The sequence below is a fragment of the Molothrus aeneus genome, unplaced genomic scaffold, assembly GCF_037042795.1.
Source record: "Molothrus aeneus isolate 106 unplaced genomic scaffold, BPBGC_Maene_1.0 scaffold_30, whole genome shotgun sequence".
Classification (NCBI taxonomy): domain Eukaryota; kingdom Metazoa; phylum Chordata; class Aves; order Passeriformes; family Icteridae; genus Molothrus; species Molothrus aeneus.
The window spans coordinates 1,412,804-1,436,923 of record NW_027098964.1 but is presented as its reverse complement, the minus strand read 5'-3'; the positions used below and the strand labels follow the sequence as shown (position 1 = coordinate 1,436,923).

Below are 24,120 nucleotides of genomic sequence, written 5' to 3'. Positions count from 1 at the left end.
CGCCCAGGTGCGCGCCCAGGTGCGCCCCGCCCCCTCAGCAGCCGCTCTCGGCCACCGGGCGCTGCCCCTGTCGCGATTGGCGCCTCGGGGGGGCCCTGCGGCTTCCGGGGATCCCCATCCGGCAGCGCTGCCACCCCCGCCGGACCTCGGCCTGCACCTGCGGGGGCGGCATGTCGCGATATGCGGCCCCGCCCGCGGCGATAGGCCCCGCCCATGCCGCGATAGGCGCCGCCCGTGTCGCGACATGACGCACCTCCTTGTTGGTGAAGCAGTAGAGGACGCTGACCACCAGGCCCTGCTCGGGGCGGGGGGGACATGGGGACACTTTGGGGGGGGTCTGGCACTTCCAATTAACCCCAATTAACCCCAATTAAAACAAATTAACCCAAATTCATGCAAATTAACCCGAATTACCCCAATTAACCTCAATTAACCCAAATTAACCCCGAATTAGCCCAAATTAACCCCAAATTAACCCGAATTAACCCAAATTAACCCCAAATTTACCCAAATTAACGCCATTAACCCCTCATTTCCCGCTGTCCCAAATGTCCCCAGGTGTGTCCCAGGTGTGTCCCAGGTGCGTGGCTCACCTGGGCCGAGGTGAGCAGCAGGTGCAGGCACAGCCGGGCCAGCCTCACCCTCCCCAATTAACCCCAATTAACGCCTCATTAACCCCCCAGGTGTGTCCCAGGTGTGTCCCAGGTGTGTCCCAGGTGTGTCCCAGGTGCGCGGCTCACCTGGGCCGAGGTGAGCAGCAGGTGCAGGCACAGCCGGGCCAGCCTGAGGCCGCCGCCCCCCTCGCCCTCCCCGGCCAGGGCGAAAATCACCTCGTGCACGCCCAGCAGGGGGATCAGGGTCAGCGTGGAGCGCGCCAGCCTGGGCACAGGTGGGACAGGTGGCACAGGTGACACAGGTGACACGCGTGGAGACGTCCCCGGGCATGGGAACACACCTGGGCATGCCCCCGGGGGAGATTCAGGGACCAGGTGTCCCCCACCCTCGCCAGGTGTTGTCCCCACCTGCCCAGGTGTCGTCGTCCCCCCCCCGATGTCCCCACCTGCGCAGGTGCGTCCCCACCTGAGCCGCGTGTCCCCGCGCGCCACCTGCTGCGCGCGCACCTTGGCCACCAGGATCCGCACGATCCTCACGAACACCACGAAGTTCACCTGGCGCAGGTGCGACACACGCGGGTGTGACTGCGGCACGCCCAGGTGTGACCTGCGCAGGTGTGGCACAGGTGTGGCACACCCGGGGTGACGTCACGCACCGCCACGGCCGCCAGGATGGGGCAGCGGATCAGCCACCACACCGCCGCCTTCTCATTGCGCTCCCAGCACCTGCGGCGGCGGGGGGGCGTGGCCTCGGTTAGCCACGCCCCCGTGTCACCTGGGAGGGGGGTGGGGACGGGACAGGTGGTGGCCTCACCCCTCGTTCTCGTACAGGTAACGCAGGACGACCCAGGGCACCACGAAGAGCACGGGGACACCTGAGAGGGGACACACCTGGTGAGGGGGGGGGACACACCTGGGAGGACACACCTGGGGAGGGGGCGGGGGGGACGCAAAGGTGTAGGAGGTGACACAGGTGACACACAGGTGACACAGGTGACATGATAACACGATAACGCAGTGGCACACAGAGGTGATGGTGACACAGTGACACACAGGTGACGCAGGTGACACACAGGTGTCTCACCCCATCCGAGGAGCAGGAAGGCGGGCAGGCGGCTCCGCGCAGGTGTGGCCAGCAGGAGGTGGCACACACAGGTAACACAGGTGACACAATAACACAGTGACACACAGGTGACACAGGTGACACAGTGACACACAGGTGACACACAGGTGACACACAGGTGTCACTCTCACCCCATCCGAGGAGCAGGAAGGCGCACAGGTGGCTCCGCGCAGGTGTGGCCAGCAGCAGCCGCAGCAGGAACAGCCCCTCGGCCGTGGCCCAGGCGTAGTTGGCGCCCACGCAGTACTGGGCCAGGCTCTGCGCCACGCGGCACGCGGGCCCCGCCTGCGCCACGCCCGGACACACCTGTGTCCCCTCCGGACACACCCGTGTCCCCTCTGTCCCCTTCTGGCACTGCTGTGTCCCCTCTGTCCCCTCATTGCCACCTCTGTGTCCCCTCCAGCCACCAGTGTCCCCTCTGTCCCCTCCTGACACCCATGTCCCCTCCGGACACCGCTGCGTCCCCTCTGTCCCCTCCCGGCCACCTCTGTCCCCTCCAGCCCCAACACCACTGTCCCCTCTGTCCCCTGCTCGACACCGATCCTTCTGTGTCCCCTCCCGGCCACCTCTGTGTCCCCTCCCGGACATCGCTGTCCCCTCCCCACGCCGGACACCAACAGGAGGGGACAGCCACCCCCACAGGTGTCCCCTGTCCATCCCTGGCTGTCCCCACAGGTGTCCGTCCCCCGGTCTTGTGGGTGTCCCCTCCCTCCTTTTAGTGTCCCCACGCTGTCCCTTCTGTCCCCTGACTGTCCCTGTGGTGTCCCCCCCGTGTCCCCCTGTCCCCACACTGTCCCCCTGTCCCTTGGCTGTCCCCTCTGTCCCCCTGTCTGTCCCTGTGGTGTCCCCTGACTGTCCCTGTGGTGTCCCCCCCGTGTCCCCCTGTCCCCACACTGTCCCCCTGTCCCCTGGCTGTCCCCTCTGTCCCCCTGTCTGTCCCTGTGGTGTCCTCCCCGTGTCCCCCTGTCCCTGGCTGTCCCCTCTGTCCCCCTGTCTGTCCCTTTGCTGTCCCCAGCTGTCTCCTGTCTGTCCCTGTGGTGTCCCCAGCTGTCCCCAGCTGTCCCCTGTCTGTCCCCACCTGCTCTCCCAGCAGCTGCAGGGGGTGGCCGGGGTGCTGGCCCTGCTGGTGGCCCCGGCGGTGGCCCTGGTGTGGCAGCAGCGCGTCCCGGGTCAGGATGGCGGCGGCGCGGAGCGCGAAGGACACGAAGAGGTTGGCGTGGATCAGGTTCCGCGTGCAGCGCAGGCGCCTGGGGACACAGGGGGCACCCATGGGTGACACGGGGACAGGGGGACACAGGGACACCCATGGGTGACATGGGGACACCCATGGGTGACATGGGGACACAGCATGGATCAGGTCCCGCGTGCAGCGCAGGCGCCTGGGGACACAGGGGGACACCCATGGGTGACACGGGACAGGGGGACACAGGGACACCCATGGGTGACATCCCCGGGTGACACGGGGACAGGGGGACACAGGGACACCCCCTGGGTGACACGGGGGACACTCCCCAGGTGTGCTGATGTGCCCAGGTGTGTCCCCACCTGAGCAACAGCAGCAGCAGCAGCAGCAACACCAGGGACAGCGAGTAACCCCCAGGTGTGACAGTGTGACAGTGTCCCCAGGTGTGACAGTGCCCCCAGGTGTGACAGTGTCCCCAGGTGTCCCCAGGTGTGACAGTGTGACAGTGCCCCCAGGTGTGACAGTGTCCCCCAGGTATGACAGTGTGACAGTGTCCCCAGGTGTGACAGTGTCCCCAGGTGTCCCCAGGTGCGTCCCCACCTGAGCAGCAGCAGCAGCAGCAGCGCCAGCAGCAGCGACACCAGGGACAGGGAGTAGCCCACGGTGTAGAGGAGGCGGAACTGCTCCAGCAGCCACACCTGGCGCTGCGGGGACACGGGGACAGGGGACAGAGGGACACAGGGACACAGGACACGGCACAGGGGACACAGGACAAGGGACATGGGACACGGGACATGGCATGGCACAGGGGACACGGGGACAGGGGCAACAGGGGACAAAAGGACATGGGACATGGCGGGGGACATGGGGACACAGGGACAGGGGGACAGGACACGGCACAGAGGACACGGCACAGAGGACACGCCATGGCATAGGGGACACGGGGCACAGCGGTGACACATGTGCCAGCACAGCATGGCACGGGGGTGACAATGTGCCAGCACAGCGTGGCACCGGGGGTGACACGGGGGGTGACAATGTGCCAGCACAGCGTGGCACCGGGGGTGACACGAGGGGTGACACGGGGGGTGACACGGGGGTGACACGGGGGGTGACAATGTGCCAGCACAGCATGGCACCGGGGGTGACACGGGGGGTGACAATGTGCCAGCACAGCGCGGCGCCGGGCGCCACCCGGTGTCACACGGAGCGCAGCGCGACACACGCAGTGTGACACACACGCAGTGTGACACGCCCGGCGACACGGAGCGCGACACGGGCACGTGGCACCGCCCCGCGGGGTGGCACCCGCGGTGTCACCGCGCTGTGACCCCGCTGTCACCCGCAGCGCCACGACGCCCGTGCTGTCCCCGCCGTGTCCCCGCTCTGTCCCCTCCGTGTCCCCTCCCTGTCCCCTCATTGCCCCCTCCCTGTCCCGTCCCCTTTCTGTCCCCTCATTGGCCCCCTCATTGTCCCCTGGCTGTCCCCACCTTGTCCCCTCCCTGTCCCCTCATTGTCCCCACCCCATCCCCTCCCTGTGCCCCCCTGTCCCCTCCCTGTCCCCTCCCTGTCCCCTCATTGCCCCCTCATTGTCCCCACCCCATCCCCTCCCTGTCCCCTCCCTGTCCCCTCCTTGCCCCCTCATTGTCCCCTCCCTGTCCCCTCCCTGTCCCCACCTCCAGCGGTGTCACCTGCGCCAGGTCCTCGCACTGCGAGTTGTCCTGCCAGGTCCTGCCACTGTCGTCTGTCACCCAGCGCCCGTCGGGGCCGCAGCGCCGCGCCACCACCCCGCCCTGCACTGCGACACGGCTGTCACCACCTCGGTGTCCCCTCCTCGGTGTCCCCTCCTCGCTGTCCCCTCCTCGCTGTCCCCACCCGGCGTTACCTCGGTGGTACCAGGGCAGGTACCAGGGGCAGGGGACAGTGGCGGTGCTGTTGGGGACAGCGTCGCCCCAGCACGCGTACAGGTCGAAGCTGCGGTTGCAGACGGGTCCTGAGGGGACACGGATGTCCCCAAGGTGTCACCGAGGTGTCCCCGAGGTGTCCCCGAGGCGTGGGCGGGGTCTCACCTGGCGGGGGCGGGGCCAGGCGCAGGTGCAGCTCGCAGGCCTGGCGGTACTGGCGCCAGGCGACAACGGTGGCCTGGGCGGAGCGCTCCTGGGGACAGCAGAGGGGACAGAGGGGACAGCGATGGGGACAGTGAGAGACAGAGCAGGGACAGGAGGGGACATCAATGGGGACAGAGGGGACATCAATCAGCTGCGGGCGGAGCACTCCTGGGGACAGCAGAGGGGACAGAGGGGACATCGATGGGGACAGAGCGGGGACAGGAGCGGGGACAGAGGGGACATCAATCAGAGCGGGCGGAGCGCTCCTGGGGACAGCAGAGGGGACATCAATGGGGACATCAGTGGGGACATCAATCAGCAGGGAGGGACATCAGAGGGGACAGTGGGGACATCGGGGGACAGCGGGAGAGCGTGGGGGGACAGCGCGGGGACATCGGGGGACATCGAGGGGACAATGAGGGGGACATGAAGGGACATGTGGGGACAGCAAAGGGACAATGAGGGGGACATCGAGGGACATGTGGGGACAGTGGGGACAGCGCGGGGACACCGGGGGACGTGGCGGGGGTCTCACCTCTGCTCCCGGCGGGCCGGGGGTCGCCGCCTGCTGGCCCATGGTGGCCCTGGGTGGCCTCTGGTGGCCCCTGGTGGCCTCTGGAGTTGTCGCCGGCGTCCCCTCGATGTCCCCGTGCCAGCGGCGCCGGCTCCGCGCGTGGCTCCGTCACCCCCGGGTGGCACCGGCGGGGGCGGGGACCGCCCCTGGGAGGGGCCTCGGTGCCACCAGGGGGGTCCCGATGTCACCCGGTGTCACCAGGGGGGTCCCAGTGTCACCAGGGGGGTCCCAGGTGTGCCCCAGGTGTCCCCCAGTGTCACCCATAGGGGTCTCAGTGTCACCAGGGGGGTCTCAGTGTCCCCCAGTGTCCCCCACGGGTGTTTTAATGTCACCAGGAGGGTCCCCCAGTGTCCCTCAATGTCACCAGAGGGGTCCTGGTGTCACCCAGTGTCACCCACGGGGGTCTCAATGTCACCCAGGTGTCCCCCAGTGTCACCAGAGGGGTCCCAGGTGTCCCCCAGTGTCACCCATGGGGGTCTCAGTGTCACCCAGGTGTCCCCCAGTGTCACCCATGGGGGTCTCAGTGTCACCAGGTGTCCCCCAGTGTCACCCATGGGGGTCTCAGTGTCACCAGGTGTCCCCCAGGTGTCCCCCAGGTGTTCCCCGACACCCCCAAATCGTGTGGGTGTGTCCCCAAAACAAGGGGGGGGCGTATCCCAAAACAAAGGGGGCGTATCCCCAACACAAGGGGGCGTATCCGCGAGCCAAGGGGGCGTGTCCTCATCCAAGCAGGGTCCGCTCTTCCGCCAGGGGGCGCCAACCAGGCCAAAGGGGGGCGTGTCCTTAATACAAGGGGGCGTGTCCCAACGGGAGGGGGCGTGCCCCCAAAACAAAGGGGGCGTGCCCCCAAAACAAAGGGGGCGTGTCCCCAAGACAAAAGGGGCGTGTCCCCGCCGAGGCCAGGTCCGCTCGTCCGCCAGGGGGCGCCAACCAGGACAAAGGTGGGGGGGGGGGAACGGAAGGAAGGAAGGTGGGCGTGTCCCGACTCTCTCCGCCCCCCCCGTCCCCTCCCGTGACGTCATCTCCGCGCGCGGGACGGGAGGATGGTGGCGGGCGCGTTCCCGCTGGCCAAGCTGCTGACGCTGGGCGCGCGCCAGCTCAGCCGCCCCCTGGCCGCGCGCATCAAGGCGGGGGCGCGCGCGTCGCCCTTCTTCCGCACCTACATCTGCCTGCCCCCCGCGCAGCGTGAGTGCGGCGCACCTGGGCTGGGGACACACCTGGGGACACACCTGGGGACACCGGCGGGACCGGGGGGGAACCGGACACGGGCACGGGTTGGGGCTGGGATTGGCCTGGGACCCCCCCCGGGAGGGAAGGACAGGGGTCAAGGGGGCCTGGGGACACCTGGGGACACCTGGGGACACCTGGGGATATGGGGGGACCCTGTCCTGGTTCGGCTTTGGGGGTGGGATTGGCCTGGGACCCTCCCCTGGGAGGGGTCAAGGGGGCCTGGGCACACCTGGGGACACCTGGGGACACCTGGGGACATCGAGGGACATGGGGGGTGGGAGCGGTCTGGGACCCTTTGGGGACACCTGGGGACACTTGGGGACACCAGGGGGACGCCGCTGTGGGGGTCTGGGGGTGGATTTTGGGGGGTTCTGGGGGGGAATTTATGGGTGAATCTGGGGGGAATTTATGGTTTGATTTGGGGTGATCGGGGGTCGGTTTGGGGGGGATTCGTGGCTGAATTTATGGGGGATTTCTGGTTGTTTTATGGGGGATTTGTGGCTGAATTTATGGGGGATTTCTGGTTGTTTTATGGGGGATTTGAGGCTGAATTTATGGGGGATTTCTGGTTGTTTAATGGGGGGATTTGTGGGGGATTTCTGGTTGTTTTATGGGGGGATTTGTGGCTCTGTTTGGGGGGGATCTGGGGGTTGATTTCGGAGGGATCTGGGGTTGGATTGGGGGGGATTTATGGCTGAATTTGGGGGGATTTTTAGCTGGATTTGGAGGGAATTTATGGCTGAATTTGGGGGGATTTGTGCCTGGATTTGGGGGGATTTGTGCCTGGATTTGGGGGGGATTTATGATTGGATCTGGGGGGATCTGGGGGTTGATTTTGGGGGGATCTGGGGGTTGGTTTGGGGGGAATTTATGGTTGGATTTGGGGGAAATTTTAGCTGGATTTGGGGGGATCTGGGGGTTGATTTTGGGGGGATCTGGGGGTTGGTTTGGGGGGAATTTATGGCTGGATTTTGGGGGGATCTGTAACAGGATTTTGGGGGGATCTGGGGACAATTTGTATCTGCATTTGGGGGGGATCTGGGGGCTGATTCGGGGGGGTTTGGGGGTTGATTTTGGGGGGGATTTACCACCACTCCCCCTCTCCTGTGCCTCAGTTTCCCTCCCTGTTTTCCGTGCCTCAGTTTCCCTTTCTCGTGCCTCAGTTTCCCTGTCATTCCCGTTTTTGTGCCTCAGTTTCCCCCTGTTTCTCTGTGCCTCAGTTTCCCCCTGGGTGCAGATGCTCCCTCTTTATCCCTGCCTCAGTTTACCGTTGCTAAACCCTTTCCTGTGCCTCAGTTTCCCTCTCATTCCCCATTCCCGTGCCTCAGTGTCCCTCCCCATTCCCCATTCCCGTGCCTCAGTTTCCCCCTGTTTCTCTCCCGTGCCTCAGTTTACCACTGGGTGGAGATGCTCCCCCATTCCCCGTGCCTCAGTTTCCCCCCTGTTTTCTCTCCCGTGCCTCAGTTTCCCCCATTTTCTCTCCTGTGCTTCAGTTTCCCTCCTCATTCCCCATTCCCCATTCCCGTGCCTCAGTTTCCCTGTCATTCCCGTTTCTCTCCCGTGCCTCAGTTTGCCACTGGGTGGAGATGCTCCCCCATAGATTCTGCCCCATTCCTGTGCCTCAGTTTCCCTTTCCCGTGCCTCAGTTTCTCCCCGTTTCTCTCCCGTGCCTCAGTTTACCACTGGGTGGAGATGCTCCCCCATTCCCCGTGCCTCAGTTTCCCCCCCGTTTCTCTCCCGTGCCTCAGTTTACCACTAGGTGGAGATGCTCCCCCATTCCCCGTGCCTCAGTTTCCCCCCCGTGTTTCTCTCCCGTGCCTCAGTTTACCATTGGGTGGAGATGCTCCCCCATTCCCGTGCCTCAGTTTCCCCCCATTTTCTCTCCCGTGCCTCAGTTTCCCCCCCGTGTTTCTCTCCCGTGCCTCAGTTTACCACTGGGTGGAGATGCGGACCAAGATGCGGCTCCTGGGCTTCCGGGGGGCCTCGGTGAAGCCCCTGAACGAGGAGGCGGCGGCCGAGCTGGGGGCGGAGCTGCTGGGGGAGGCGCTGGTGTTCGGCGTGGGCGGGCTCTGCCTCTACCTGGAGTACCTGCGGCAGGCGGGGCAGGGCCGGCGGCGCGAGGAGCACCTGGACAGGGCCCTGGAGGAGCTCCGGGAACACCTGGACGAGCTCCGGAGGGAACTGGAGGCGCTCCGGGGGCGGGGAGGGGCGGGACTTAACCAGGGAGGGGCGGGGCTTGAGCAGGGTGGAGAGGGACACACCCAGGGAGGGGTGGGGCATAACCAGGGACACGCCCAGGGAGGGGCGGGGCATGACCAGGGACACGCCCAGGGTGGACACACCCAGGGAGGGGCAGGGCATAACCAGGGACACGCCCAGGGAGGGGCGGGGCATGGCCTGGGAAGGGATGGACACGCCCAGGGAACCTCAGGCCACGCCCAGGGTGGAGCTGGACACGCCCATGGAAGTTCAGGCCACGCCCAGAACGAGGTTGGACACTCCAATGGAAGCTCAGGCCACGCCCATGGAAGCTCAGGCCACGCCCAGAATGGGGTTGGACACGCCCATGGAAGCTCAGGCCACGCCCATGGAAGCTCAGGCCACACCCCCACCAAAGCTGTGAATGGACACGCCCCTACTGTGATAGGCCACGCCCCTGTTGTGACAGGCCGCGCCCCCCCTCATTAAAGCTGCTCTGTGTGTTCTGTTCTGTGCCTTTAAGGGGCGGGCCTCATGCAGAGGGTGGGCGTGGCCAGTTTGGACATGGTCATTTTGCAGTGGGCGTGGCAAAGGCGATGGGGCGGGGCCGGACAAGGAGGAGCGCCGTGATTGGTGGGCGGGTGCTGATTGGTCTGTGGAATGGGCGTGGCTTCCTTTGAGGGTCGGGGGCGTGGTAACTCAAGCCCCGCCCCAATGCACAAAAATTTACATTTTTATTTAATTTTTTCCCGTAAAAAAAAAAAATGTTTATTGGTGCGAATAAAGTGAAAAACCCAAAACTGACTTAAAAAACGCCCCAAAGTGGGGGAGGGGGGAGGGGGAAGAGTGGGGGAGGGGCTCCCCTTTCCCCCCTCCCCCACGGTGATGGGGGGGAGGAGCACAGTGTGGCACTAATTAATAATTATTAATTACCATTTATTATTAGTTATTAATAATTAATAATAAAAATAATAATTAGTGAGAGGGGAGGGGCTTGAAACCCCTCCCCTTGTCTTGTGTCAGAGACCCCTCCCCAAATTTGGGACACCCCAAAATTTCCCCAGACCCCTCCCCAAAATCCCAGACCCCCCCCCCAAATTCCCAGACCCCTCCCCAAATCCCAGACCCCTCCCAAAATTCCCAGACCCCTCCCAAAATCCCAGACCCCCCCCAAATTCCCAGACCCCTCCCCAAATCCCAGACCCCCCCACACCGGTTCCAGTTTGAGCCGCTCCAGGTCCAGCTCATTCTGGGGCTCGGGGGGGGGGGGCTGGAACGGCTGATTTCATCCTGGGGAGGGGGGGGTGGGAAATAATAAAAATAATGAAAATAATTAATTTGGGGACCCCCTCTCCAAAAAAAAAAAGGTAAATCCACTCGATTTTCACTCTGATCATCAGGAGGGTCAGCGGTCAGCTCTGACATGACCAGGGCACGAACGTCTGCATAAAATGGTTATGAAATGGTTACAAAAATAGAACAAAAGTAATAATAACAATTAGAGCAATGATAATTTGGACAATTTGAATTGGGACGATATGAGACAACAAAAACAAAGGGTTTCGGACGTCCGGGTGCCTTTTTCTGGGCAGCACGAGCCTGATAAAGGAACCCACGTTAACAGAGGATTAACCCTTAAAAGCAATGACCTGTTGCATATTCATACACCTCATACATGATGCATAAATTCCGTTCAGACTCAGGATTCCGTGTTTGAATGGAATTTTTCTGTCTGCCCCGTACTTATTAAAGCAGCTGTCGTATTCCAGCCTCCTCCTCCTCCTCCTCCTCCTCCTCCTCGTTGCCCGGTGAAGGGTTACACGCCGCGGAGGGATCTCTCGGTCATGCGAAGATGCCCTCCTCAAGGTCCGGCAGCGGCAGAGGCGCGGAAGGACATGTGAACCACCTTTCTGTGAGGCGCGGAGGGATACATGCAAGGCGCTGCAGTTTTCGCCTGCTGTGGTGCCGTGTATAAACACAGTGGTGGCAGAAGTGGCGTGAAAGGGCACAGGGATGCCGGCTGTGGCCGGAGAGCGGCACGCAGCGGTTCGGAACCGGGACCGGGCTGTACCAAAGCTGTGGTGAACGCAGTGGGGGTTGGCGGCGGGGCCGTGGAGATAGAACTGCGCATGCGTGCGGCTGATCCCGGAAGCAGCGCTGTGGTTCCATGAGTCGGCGCGGAGTGATATCGCTGGTGCGGGGGTTGTAGCAACTGCGCATGCGTGGGTTCTGTCACTACCGCAGTGTGGGCAGTCATCATGGCGGCGGGCAGGACGGGGCATGCGGGAGGCGGCAGAGCTGCGGGAACGGGGCTGCGGCTCCGGCCGTGGAAGGGAACGCCGGGACGCCCGTGGTTGCAGGAGGCGGCGGAGCCGCGCCATCCAGCAGCTCTGAAGCGGGAGGGTGCGGTGGGGAAGGCGCGGCTCGGCCCGCCATGCAGCGGCGGCGGCAGGAGAGGGGAAGCGACCACGGGCGGCGCTGACGGGAGCCTGGGCTGGAGCGCCGCGGCGCCGGCACGGGGTGCCTTGGGTGGCTGGGGCGCCCCAGTAAAACAGTCATTAAAACACCCTAAAAATTATTTTTAAAGCCCTGAAAAAGCCCTTAAGGTATCCTAAACATTTCCAGAGAATTCCTAAAAAACTCCTGTAAAAAAACCCCTAAAATATCCCTAAAAATCCCTGAAAAATCACCTGAAAGACCCTAAAAAACTGTTTAACCCCTACCTGTAACACTGTGGCCTCCAAACATCATCTCTACCTATTAATCGGGGTAACTGCAAGACCCTCAAACACCACCCCAATCACCAGCTTGAGTTGGTCTGGGCAGCACCAAATAAAATAAAATAAAAACCTTTATAAATAGAAAAATTAAAAATAAAAATTAAAAAAAAAGCTTTAAAAATGGGAAAAAAATAGAAAATTTAAAAAATAAAAAGCTTTAAAAATAGAAAAATTAAAACTAAAAATTAAAAAAAAAATAAATGCTTTAAAAATAGAAACAAAAAAATAAAACTTAAATAAAAAATAAAATTTAAAAAATAAAAGAAATGCTTTAAAATAGAAAAATAAAAAAAAATCATTAAGAAATTAAGAATTAATTAAGAAATCATTAAGAAAAATCATTAGAAAAATTAAAAATAAAAATTAAATAAAAAATAAAATAAAATAAAATAAATAAATGCTTTAAAAATGGGAAAAAAAAGAAAATAAAAAAAATAAAAAGCTTTAAAAACAGAAAAATTAAAACTAAAAATTAAAAAAAATTTAAAAAAACAAAAGAAATGCTTTAAAAATACAAAAATTAAAACTAAAAATGAAATAAAATTGAAATTAAAAAAATAAAAGAAATGCTTTAAAAATAAAAAAATCAAAACTAAAAAATTAAATAAAAAATAAAATTAAAAAAATAAAAGAAATGCTTTAAAAATAAAAAAATCAAAACTAAAAATAAATAAAAAATAAAATTAAAAAATAAAATTAAATAAAATAAATGTTTAAAAATAAAAAAATTAAAACTAAAAATAAATAAAAAATAAAATTATAAAATAAATGCTTTAAAAATAAAAAAAATTAAAACTAAAAAGTAAATAAAAAATAAAAAAAAGCTTTAAAAATAGAAAGATCAAAAATAAAAATTAAATAAAAAATAAAAAATAAAACAATGCTTTAAAAATAAAAAAATCAAAACTAAAAATTAAATAAAAAGGAAAATTAAAAAAATAAAATAAATGCTTTAAAAATAGAAAAAGAAAAAAAAAAGAAATAAAAAATAAAATTAAAAAATAAAAAAAAGCTTTAAAAATAGAAAGATCGAAAATAAAAATTAAATAAAAAATAATAAAAAAATTTAAAAAATAAAAAATGCTTTAAAAATAGAAAAAGCAAAAAATAAAAATGAAATAAAAAATAAAATTAAAAAATAAAATAAATAGTTTAGAAATAAAAAATGAAAACTAAAAATTAAATAAAAATAAAATTAAAATTAAAATAAATGCTTTAAAAATAAAAAATTAAAACAAAAAATTAAATAAAAAATAAAATTAAAAAATGAAATAAAAAGCTTTAAAAATAGATAAATCAAAAATAAAAATTAAATATAAAGAAAAAATAAATGCTTTAAAACTTAAAAAATCAATACTAAAAATTAAGATAAAAATAAAAATAAAAAAATTAAATGCTTTAAAAATAGAAAAATTAAGTCTAAAAATTAATAGAAAAGAAAATTTAAAAAATAAAATAAATGCTTGAAAAATAGAAAAATTAAAACTAAAAATTAAATAAAAAAGAAAATTTAAAAAAATAAAAATCTGTAAAAATAAAAAAATTAAAAATAAAAATAAAAGATAAAAATAAAATAAAAAGCTTTAAAAATTGAAAAATTAAAAATAAAAACTAAAAAAAATTAAATTAAAAAAAAAATTAATTAAAAATTAATAAAAAACAAAAGAAATTCCGTAAAGTTGCAGTAAAGTACCGTAAAAGTTCCATAAAAGGTAGTGTCGTAAAGCGCCACTGTAGTAAAACTGCCGTAAAGCGCCACTGTCGTAAAGACGGACTTTACGGCAGTCGCGCTTTACGGCCCCTTTTACGACAGTCGCGCTTTACGGCGCCTTTTGCGACAGTCGCGCTTTACGGCGCCTTTTGCGACATCCGCGCTTTACGGCGCCTTTTGCGACAGTCGCGCTTTACGGCACCTTTTGCGACGGTCGCGCTTTACGGCACCTTTTACGACGGTCGCGCTTTACGGCACCTTTTACGACATCCGCGCTTTACGGCACCTTTTGCGACAGTCGCGCTTTACGGCAGTCGCGCTTTACGGCCCCTTTTACGACATCCGCGCTTTACGGCACTTTTTTACGACAGTCGCGCTTTACGGCACCTTTTACGACAGTTTTACGACAGTCGCGCTTTACGGCACCTTTTGCGACAGTCGCGCTTTACGGCACCTTTTGCGACATCCGCGCTTTACGGCGCCTTTTGCGACAGTCGCGCTTTACGGCAGTCGCGCTTTACGGCACCTTTTACGACAGTCGCGCTTTACGGCACCTTTTGCGACAGTCGCGCTTTACGGCAGTTCTGCGACAGTCGCGCTTTACGGCCCCTTTTGCGGCAGTCGCGCTTTACGGCACCTTTTACGACAGTTTTACGACAGTCGCACTTTACGGCACCACCTTTTTGGAACTTTTATGGTACTTTACAGCACTTTAGGGGTTTTATTTTGTTCTTTATTATTTTGAATTAATTTTATTTTTTTATTTTATTTTTTATTTTTATTTTTAAAGCTTTTTATTATATTTTTTAATTTTATTTTTTATTTTTTATTTTTTATTTTTCTATTTTTAAAGCATTTATTCTGTTTTTTTAATGGTTTTTTTTTTTTTTTTAATTTTTGTATTTTTAAAACATTTATTTTGGTTTTTTGATTTTATTTTTTATTCAATTCCTATTTTAATTTTTTCCATTTTTAAAGCATTTCTTTTATTTTCTTAATATTATTTTTTATTTATTTTCATTTTTTCTATTTTTAAAGCATTTATATTTTTATTTATATTTTTAATTTACTTTTTATTTTTAATTTTTTTTTTATTTTTAAAGCATTTATTTTATTTTTAAAATTTTTTTAGATTTTATTTTATTTTTAAAGCCTTTTTTTTATTTTTCTATATTTAAAGCATTTATTGTTTTTTAAATTTTATTTTTTAATTTATTTTTAATTTTTCTTTTTTTTAAGCATTTATTTTGTTCTTTCAATTTTATTTTTATTTTTAACTTTTCTATTTTAAAGCTTTTTATTTTATTTTTAAAATTTTTTAAAATTTATTTTTATGATTTCTATTTTTAAAGCATTTATTTAATTTTTAATTTTTTTTATTTTTCTATTTTTAAATATTTTTTTTTAAATTTTATTTTTAATTTAATTTTTAGTTTTAATTTTTCTAATTTTAAAGCTTTTTATTTTATTTTTTAATAATAATTTTACGACAGTCGTGCATTTCAGCACTACCTTTTATGGAACTTTTACGGTACTTTACAGCACTTAACTTTTTTTTTTAATTAATTTTTAATTATTTTATTTTTTAATTTTATTTTTAATTTTTTAAAGCTTTTTTAAAGCTTTTTATTTTATTTTTTATTTCATTTTTATTTTTATTTTTTTCGTTTTTTGAAGCTTTTTATTTTATTTTTTTAATTTTATTTTTTACTTAATTTTTATTTTGAATTTAACCTTTATGTTTTTTTTTTTTCGCTGTGCCTCAGTTTACCACTGGGTGGAGATGCTGCCCCATTCCCCATGCCTCAGTTTCCCTCCCCATTCCCCATTCCCTGTGCCTCAGTTTCCCTTTCCCATGCCTCAGTTTCCCCGTTTCTCTGGGCCTCAGGAGGAGCGCCGTGATTGGTGGGCTGGTGCTGATGGCTCTGTGGAGTGGGCGGAGCTTCCTCCGAGTAATGTGGGCGTGGCCATTCAAGCTCCGCCCCCCCAACCCAGAAACAAATTTACATTTTAATTAAAATGTTTCCTGTAAAAAAACCGTTTATTGGTGCAAATAAAGTGAAAAACCCAAAACTGACTTAAAAAACGCCCCAAAGTGGGGGGTGGGGGGACGGGGGAAAGTGGGGGGAGGGGCTCCCCTTTCCCCCCTCCCCCACAGTGATGTGGGGGGAAGGGGCACAGTGTGGCACTAATTAATAATTAACAATTAATTAGTGAGGGGGAGGGGCCTGAAACCCCTCCCCCTTTGGGTAAGGCACAGCCTGGGGTGGGGGGAGGGGCTTGGAGACCCCTCCCCCAGGGTGAATGGGGGGTGGGGGAGGGGTTGAGGGGGAAGGGTTCGACCCTCCCCTCCCCCCAAATTGTGGGCGTGGCTTGGTGGGGGGAGGGGTCAGGGCCTTTTTGGCTTCCTCAGCTCCGTCAGCAGCACTGGGGGAGGGGCAGAAAAGAAAAAAAAATTGGGGGAGGGGTCGTGGAGGGGGGGTCATTGTGACCCCTCCTCCCACCGAGACCCCTCCCCCAATTCAGCCAGAGCCCCTCCCCCACCTTGGATGATCTCCTCCTTCATTTTGTGCAGCTCCCGCCGAAATTCCTCCAGCAGCTCCTGGGGGGAGGGGGGGGGCCGTCAGAGACCTCTCCCCAAATTTGGGACACACCAAAACCTCCCCAGACCGCTCTCGAATTTTGGGACACCCCCAGAACCCCCCCAGACCCCTCCTCAAGTTTGGGACACCCCAAAATCCCCCCGGACCCCTCCCCAAATTCCGGACCCCCCTAAAACCCCCCGAGACCCCTCCCCAAATTCTGGATTCCCCCCCCAAACTGTTACCAGTTTGAACCGCTCCAGGTCCAGCTCACTGTGGGGCTCAGGGGGGGCTGGAACAGCCGATTTCATCCTGTGGGAGGAGGCGGAGATAATTAAATTAAATAAATTAATTAATTTGGGGACCTCCCCCCGCCCCCCCCAAAAAAACCACCAAAAAACCCAAAACTCACCTGGGCAAGGTGGAGCTGGATTTTTCCCACGGCTTCCGGACGGGCTCTGAGGGGTTAAAAAAAGGGGGTGAGGGGCAGGGGTTGGACCCTTAAACCCTCCCCCCAAAAAAGCCCCCTCCCCAAAAATTAAAAATCCGCCGCGGTCCCTTTAAGAACTACAACTCCCGGCGTGCCCCGCGCGCCCGCACCGTGCCCGGCCGCGCGCCCCCACCGCGGTGCATGCTGGGGGTTGGAGTCCACGCGCTCACCCAGCGCTGGCCCCGCCCTCCTCTCGCCGGGCTCCGCCTCTTCCTGGGGAGGGGGGAGGACAAAAAATGGGATGGGGGGGGGGGGGCAAAGACCCCTCCCCAAATAAGGAAAACGGGGGGGGCGGGTTTGTACTGACGGTGGTGACGTCATCATCCTTTTTTGGCGCTTCCGTGGCTTTTCTCCTGTGGGGGGGGAGCAGGGGAGGGGTCAGCGTGGGGATTTGGGGATTTCTGGGGACCCCTCCTCAATATTGGGGAGCCCTCGCCCCCCCCTCACCTGCGGGCCAGCATGGCGCTCATCTCCTCCATCAGCCCCCCCCCGCCACGGGGGGGCAGCTCCGATTTTTGGGGAGGGGGAGGGGCGGCCCCGCCCCCAGCCCCGGCCACGCCCCCGCTCGGGGGCTCGTCCTGGAGGGGCGGGGTGGGGGGGGGGGAAGGGGTAGGCGGTTGATTAATTAATGAATCAATAATTAACCCGTTCACCTTGAGGGACCGCCTCCCCATTCATTACCCCTCCCCACGCTGTAAATTAGTCAATTAATTAATTAATTACCCTATTCATTAACCCCTATCCTCTTAATTAGATAATTAGTAATATTTACCCCCATTCATTAACCCCCACCCTCTTAATAATTAATCAATTACCTCCCCACCCTGTTAATTAATTAATTCCCCCTCCCACGCTCACCTTGTAGGACCCACCCACCCCAATTAATTCCAACCCCACATTATTAATTAATTAATAATCCCTCCACACTCACCTTGAGGAACCCCGCCCATGCTGTTTATTAAATTAATTTATTAATTTATTTTAATTTTTAAGATATTATTATTTAATAAATGCTTCTTTAACCAAATAACCAAATAATTTAATTAATTAATTATTATTAAGTCATTATCCCCCCCACAGTGACCTTGAGGGACCCCACCCCTCTGTGTTTATTTAATTAATGTAATCAATTTAATTAATTTTTTAAAAAAATATTTTAAAAACATTTCAACCAATTAATTAATTAGTTAATTAATTATTCCCCCCCTACACTCACCTTGAGGTACCCCACCCCAACGACGCTCCTTATTATTAAATGTAATTAATTAATTAATTAATTAAATTTATAAACTATCATTTAATAAATATTTAATTAATGAGCTAATTATCAGTTAATTAATGAATTAATTGATCACTCACCTTCCCCACTTTCCTGAGCTTGGCCCCCGCGATGGCGGCCGCAAACCCCGAGACCCCCCCGGGGACCCCTCCCCCGGCCCCTCCCCCACCCTCCGAGCCCGCCCCTCCCCCCACCCCCGGTAGGGGCGGGGCCGGGGGGACCCCCGAGGGTGGGGGAGGGGGCCCGGGGGGGGGAGGGGGCCCCGGGGGGGGGGGAGGGCCCGGGGGCGGGGGGGGAGGGGCGGCCGGGGGTCCTGGGGGGGAAAAGAAATGAAAAAATTTGGGGGAGGGGGCGGGGTTAAAGGAGAGGGGGAGGGGTCATGGAAATTGGGGGGCGGGGCCAGTGTTGGGGCCCCTCCCCCCCTCACCTGTCCCACGGCGCTCGGGCTCGTCCATCACCGGCCTGGGGGGGAGGGGAGGGGTCAGCACCCCCCAAAATTTGGGGGTTCCCCCCACTCAAAAATTTGTGGGTCCCCTCTCAAAATTTGGTATTTTCCCAAAAAAATTTGCAGTTTTCCCCCCAAAATTTGGGATTTTCCCCTCCAAATTTGGGGGTTCCTCCTCCCCAAAATTCGGGGGTTCTCCCAAAAAAAATCTGGGTTCCCATCCAGACATTTGGGGTTCCCTCCCACCACAAAATTTGGGATTTCTCACGCCCAAAAAATTTGGAGTTTTCAGCCTCAAAATTTGAGATCCCCCCCCCATTAAACTTTGGGGTTCCTCCCACAAAATTTGGGTTCCTTCCCCAAAAGATTCGGGGCCTCCCCCTTTAAATTTGGGGTTTCCTCCCCCACAAAAAAATTGGGTTCCCACCCAAACATTTTGGGGTTCCTCCTTGCCAAAATTTGGGGTTTCCCCTCAAAATTTGGGTTCCCACGCCCTCCAAATATTTGAGGTTCCCCGCCCTTAAAATTTGGGGTTCCCGCCCCCAAAATCTGGGTTCCCACCCCACAAAAATTTGGGGTTCCCCCCCCCCCCCCCTTACTATTTGGGCTTTCCCCCTGAAAAATTTGGGTTTTCCTCCCAAAAAAAAATTGGGGTTCTCCACCTTAAAATTTTGTTGTTCCCCCAAAAATTTGGGCTTCCCATAACCCCAACATTTGGGGTTCCCCCCTCACCTGTCGGGCTGCTCAGGGGGGGCGGAGCCATCGGGGTCCGGCCAGGCCAGGGGGGTCCCTGGGGGGGACATTGGGGGGGTCGAGGGGGGATTTGGGGATTTTTGGGGGGGATTTTGGGTGGATTTGGGGATGGATTTTGGGGGTTGATTTGGGAGGGTTTGGGGGGGATTTCGGGGGATCTGGGGGCTGATTTTGCTGGGTTTTGGGGTTGGTTTGGGGGGAATCTGTGGGGTTTTATGGCTGAATTTGGGGGGGGGGGATTCGGAGGGGTCCGGGGATGAATTTGGGAGGGGGTTTGGGGGTTGGTTTGGGTTGATTTTGGGGGGATTTATGGATGGATTTGGGGAGGTTTTGGGGATGGATTTGGGGTGGATCTGGGGTTGGTTTGGGTGGGATCTGGGGCTGGTTTTGGGGGGTTTATGGCGGGATTTGGGGGGGATCTGGGGATGTATTTGGGGGGGAAACCTGGGGGTTCTGAGGGGATTTATGGCGGGATTTGGGGGGGATTTGGAAGGGATTTGGAGTGGATTTCGTGATGGATTTGGGGGATTTTGGGGACTGATTTGGGAGGGACTGGTGGCTGAATTTGGGGGTTGATTCTGGGGGGTTTTGGGGTTGATTTTGTGGGGGATTTGGGGGCTGGTTTGGGGGGATTTTGGGGGGCTTTGGGGTTGATTTTGGGGGGGATTTGGGGGCTGGTTTGGGGGGATTTTGGGGGCGGGGTTCGGGGTTGATTTTGGGGAGTTTTGGGGGCTGATTTTGGGGAGGACCTGGGGGTGGATTTTGGGGTCACACAGGACTCAGGGGCAACACAGGGGGGAGTCTGGGGGCGTCACAGGGGATTTGGGGACCCCCCCTATCCCCCCCATCTCGAGCGCCTGCAGCGCCCTCGGCACATTGGGTGACATGGGGGGGCTCAGGTGGGTCTGGGGGTGTCGCGGGGGCCCTGGGGGCGTCCGAGCCCCCCCCATCCTCACCCTGCTCGAGCGCCTGCAGCGCCCTCAGCACGGCGGCGGCGAACTGGGCGGCCTCGGGGGGGGAGGCGAAGCTGAGCCCCCAGACCCGGCGCCCCTCGCGCCACTGGTGGAACTGGGGGGTGGCCTGGCTGTAGCGGAGCCCCCGGGACAGGGGGCAGTTCAGGACCACCTGGGGGGGGGGAGGGACACGGTGTCCCCCCAGCCCTTCAGGTACCCCCCCTTCAAGGTGCCCCCCAAACCCCCACCCCCAATACCCCCAAACCCACCCCAGGTACCCCGGGTGCTTCCAAACCCCCCCCCGATACCCCCCAGGTGCCCCCAAATACCCCCCCATCCCCCCAAATATTCCCCAGCTGCCCCCAAACCCCTCCCGACGCCCCCCCCAGGTGCCCCCCAAGCCCCCCTCAGGTGCCCCCAGGTGCCCCCCAAATCCCCCCCCCAATACCCCCAAATGCCCCCAAACCCACCCCCTGTGCCCCCCAAACCCCCCCAGATACCCCCAGGTGCCCCCAAATACCCCCCCAGCCCACCCCCAAATATCCCCCAGCTGCCCCCCCCAAACCCCTCCCGACGCCCCCCCCCAGGTACCCCCCAAACTCCCTCCCCCCCCCGGCGCCCCCCACCTGCTGCTCGGGCCCCAGGCGCCGCCCCACCAGGCGGAAGCCGAGCGAGCCGGGCTGGTGGAACAGCTGGACACAGCTGGGGGGGTTCTGGGGAGGGGGCGGCCCCGCCCCGCCGGCCCCGGGGACCCCCCCCGCGGGCACCCAGAGCTTCTGCGCCTCGTCGTAGAGCAGCACCGCGGCCCTGGCGCTGCACAGCACCCGCTCGCTGCGGGGAGACACCGGGTCAGAGCCCCCCGAGACTGGGGACCCCCAAAAATGGGGGTGGAATCCCAAAAACGGGGAGAAAACCCGAAAAAATGGGGTTAACCCCCCCCCCATAGAGCAGCACCGAGGCCTTGGTGATGCACAGCACCCGCTCAATGGAGGGGGGGGGACACCGGGTCAGAGCCCCCCGATATTGGGGATCCCACCCCCGATATTGGGGATCCCACCCCGGGGGGCTCCGACCCCAAAAACGGGGAGAAAACCCCAAAAAATGGGGCTGGGACCCCCCCCCATAGAGCAGCACCACGGCCCTGGTGATGCACAGCTCAATATGGGGCGGGGGGGACAGGTGAGATTACAGCCCCCCGAGATTGGGGACCACCCCCCGATATTGGGGATCCCACCCCGGGGGGCTCCAACCCCAAAAAAGGGGAGAAAACCCCCAAAAAGCGGGGGTGGGAACCCAAAAAATTGGGGCTGGAGCCTTAAAAAGGAGAGGGGTAGGACCCCAAAAAGAGGAGAGGGAGACCCAAAAAATGGAGCTGGGACACCCCCAAGATTGGGGATCCCACCCCCGAGGGGCTGGGACCCCAAAAAGGGGGGAGGAAACCCCAAAAATTGAGGTGGGAACCCCAAAAATGGGGGGAGGGAACCCCAAAAATGGGGGGAGGGAACCCCAAAAATGGGAGTGGGGACCAACCCGGAGGGGCTCCGACCCCAAAAATGGGGAAAGAACACCAAAAAATGGGGCTGGGACCTCAAAAAGGGGCTGGGAACCCAAAACTGGGGGCTGGGCCCCCCTGGACACCCCAAATTTCCCCCGGACACCCCAAAACCTCCCCTCCTCCCCCCCCCCACCCCGTTTCCTTCCTCCTCTCCCCGGGGCCGCCCCTCCCCCGCTCCCAGTGCTCCCAGTACCCCCAGTATCCACCCCAGTTACCCCACTGCCCATCCCAGTGCTCCCAGTATCCATCCCAGTTACCCCAGAGCCATCCCAGTGCTCCCAGTATCCATCCCAGTTACCCCAGAGCCATCCCAGTGCCCCCAGTATCCATCCCAGTTACCCCAGTGCCCATCCCAGTGCTCCCAGTATCCATCCCAGTTACCCCAGTGCCCATCCCAGTGCCCCCAGTGCCCCCAGTATCCATCCCAGTTACCCCAGAGCCCATCCCAGTACCCCCGGTATCCATCCCAGTTACCCCAGTGCCCATCCCAGTGCTCCCAGTGCTCCCAGTATCCATCCCAGTTACCCCAGAGCCCATCCCAGTGCCCCCGGTATCCATCCCAGTTACCCCAGAGCCATCCCAGTGCTCCCAGTACCCCTGATCCCAGCTCCCGGCATTCCCAGTGCTCCCAGTGCTCCCAGTAAAGCCAGTATCCATTCCAGTACCAATTGCCAGAGCTCCCAGTGCTCCCAATTCCGGATCCCAGCTCTCCCAGTGCTCCCAGTCCCAGTGCCCAGTTCCCAGTATCAATTCCCACTACTCCCAGTACCCATCCCAGTGCTCCCAGTACCGATTCCCAGTGTCCCCAGTCCCAGTTCTCAGCGCTCCCAGTGCCCCCAGTGCTCCCAGTATCGATTCCCGGTATTCCCAGTTCCCCCAGTGCTCCCAGTTCCGGATCCCAGTTCCCCCAGTGCTCCCAGTGCCACTTCCCGGTTTCCCCGGCGCTCCCAGTTCCGGATCCCGGCGCTCCCAGTTACCCCAGTCCCTCTTCCCAGCGCTCCCAGTACCCGCAGCCCCCGGTTCCAGTTCTCCCAGTTGCTCCCAGTACCGTTTCCAGTTCTCCCAGCACCCGTTACCGGCGCCGCCCGCTGCCCCCGGCGCCCGTTACCGGCACCCCCGGTACCGCCCGCTGCCCGTTACCGGCTCTCCCAGTCCCTCCCAGTCCCTCCCAGTGCTCCCAGTGCCTCCCAGTCCCGATCCCAGTCGCTCCCAGTTCCTCCCAGTTCCCCCTCCCAGTTCCCCCGGTGCCGCTCCCCGGTGCCCGTTAACGGTTCCGCCGGTGCCCCCAGCGCCGGTGCCCGCTGCCCCCCAGTGCCTCCCAGTCCATCCCAGTCCCTCCCAGCGCTCCCAGTCCCTCCCAGTCCCGATGCCCGGCGCTCCCAGTTCCTCCCAGTTCCCCCTCCCAGTTCCCCCGGTGCCGCTCCCCGGTGCCCGTTAACGTTTCCGCCGGTGCCCCCAGCGCCGGTGCCCGGTGCCCCCCAGTCGCTCCCGGTCGCTCCCAGTCCCCCCCAGTGCTCCCAGTTCCTCCCAGTTCTCCCAGTTCCGAGCCCCGTTCACCTCATGCTGGCGGCCGTGCCCGGTCCGGGCCCTTCCGGTGGCGGCGGAGCGGGCGGGGGGAGGGGGGGGGGCCGGACCCGCCGGTCCCGGCGAGAGGCCCCGCCCCCCATGGGCATGGCCCCGCCCACCGCCTGGCCCCGCCCACCCCCAGGCCCAGGCCCCGCCCCTCCCGGGAACGGCGGCGGCGACCGGGAAATGACCCCGGGGGGGCTCGCGGGACCAGTAACGTCCAGTGCCCCCCCAGTGCCCTCCCAGTAACTCCCAGTGCCCTCCCAGTAACTCCCAGTGCCCCCCCAGTAACTCCCAGTGCCCCCCCAGTGCCCCCCCAGTGCCCTCCCAGTAACTCCCAGTGCCCTCCCAGTAACTCCCAGTGCCCCCCCAGTAACTCCCAGTGCCCCCCCAGTAACTCCCAGTGCCCTCCCAGTAACTCCCAGTGCCCCCCCAGTGCCCCCCCAGTGCCCTCCCAGTAACTCCCAGTGCCCCCCCAGTAACTCCCAGTGCCCTCCCAGTAACTCCCAGTGCCCTCCCAGTGCCCCCCCAGTGCCCCCCCAGTAACTCCCAGTGCCCTCCCAGTAACTCCCAGTGCCCCCCCAGTAACTCCCAGTGCCCTCCCAGTAACTCCCAGTGCCCTCCCAGTAACGTCCAGTGCCCCCCCAGTGCCCCCCCAGTAACTCCCAGTAACTCCCAGTGCCCCCCCAGTAACTCCCAGTAACTCCCAGTAACTCCCAGTGCCCCCCCAGTGCCCCCCCAGTAACTCCCAGTGCCCTCCCAGTGCCCTCCCAGTGCCCTCCCAGTAACTCCCAGTAACTCCCAGTGCCCTCCCAGTGCCCCCCCAGTGCCCTCCCAGTGCCCTCCCAGTAACTCCCAGTAACTCCCAGTGCCCTCCCAGTGCCCCCCCAGTGCCCTCCCAGTGCCCTCCCAGTAACTCCCAGTGCCCTCCCAGTGCCCTCCCAGTAACTCCCAGTAACTCCCAGTGCCCTCCCA

At 56.5% G+C, this 24,120-nt stretch overlaps 3 protein-coding genes across 3 annotated transcripts; 1 reads left to right on the top strand and 2 right to left on the bottom strand.

Annotated features, from left to right (window-relative positions):
• Nucleotides 1-34: 34 nt before the first annotated feature.
• GIPR (gastric inhibitory polypeptide receptor) lies at nt 35-5,605 on the bottom strand. The gene is made up of 12 exons (XM_066570681.1): nt 5,564-5,605; nt 4,990-5,077; nt 4,597-4,913; nt 3,521-3,624; nt 2,816-2,984; nt 1,869-2,022; nt 1,429-1,489; nt 1,271-1,340; nt 1,081-1,169; nt 741-879; nt 254-295; nt 35-157 (listed from the first exon to the last, which is right to left on the bottom strand). The coding sequence occupies exons 1-12, from the start codon at nt 5,603-5,605 to the stop codon at nt 35-37; spliced, it is 1,398 nt and encodes a 465-aa protein (XP_066426778.1).
• A 1,014-nt stretch (nt 5,606-6,619) lies between these two features.
• OPA3 (outer mitochondrial membrane lipid metabolism regulator OPA3) lies at nt 6,620-9,844 on the top strand. The gene is made up of 2 exons (XM_066570726.1): nt 6,620-6,787; nt 8,760-9,844. Exons 1-2 carry the CDS (start codon nt 6,646-6,648, stop codon nt 9,518-9,520), a joined length of 903 nt encoding a protein of 300 aa, XP_066426823.1. The 5' UTR covers nt 6,620-6,645; the 3' UTR covers nt 9,521-9,844.
• A 5,710-nt stretch (nt 9,845-15,554) lies between these two features.
• On the bottom strand, nt 15,555-23,246 carry LOC136570204 (vasodilator-stimulated phosphoprotein-like). Its single transcript, XM_066570696.1, has 13 exons — nt 23,137-23,246; nt 20,651-20,855; nt 20,028-20,196; nt 19,051-19,108; nt 18,301-18,335; nt 17,954-18,186; nt 17,042-17,172; nt 16,902-16,947; nt 16,765-16,807; nt 16,517-16,562; nt 16,350-16,416; nt 16,067-16,124; nt 15,555-15,949 (listed from the first exon to the last, which is right to left on the bottom strand). The coding sequence occupies exons 1-13, from the start codon at nt 23,244-23,246 to the stop codon at nt 15,912-15,914; spliced, it is 1,239 nt and encodes a 412-aa protein (XP_066426793.1). The 3' UTR covers nt 15,555-15,911.
• Nucleotides 23,247-24,120: the final 874 nt, after the last annotated feature.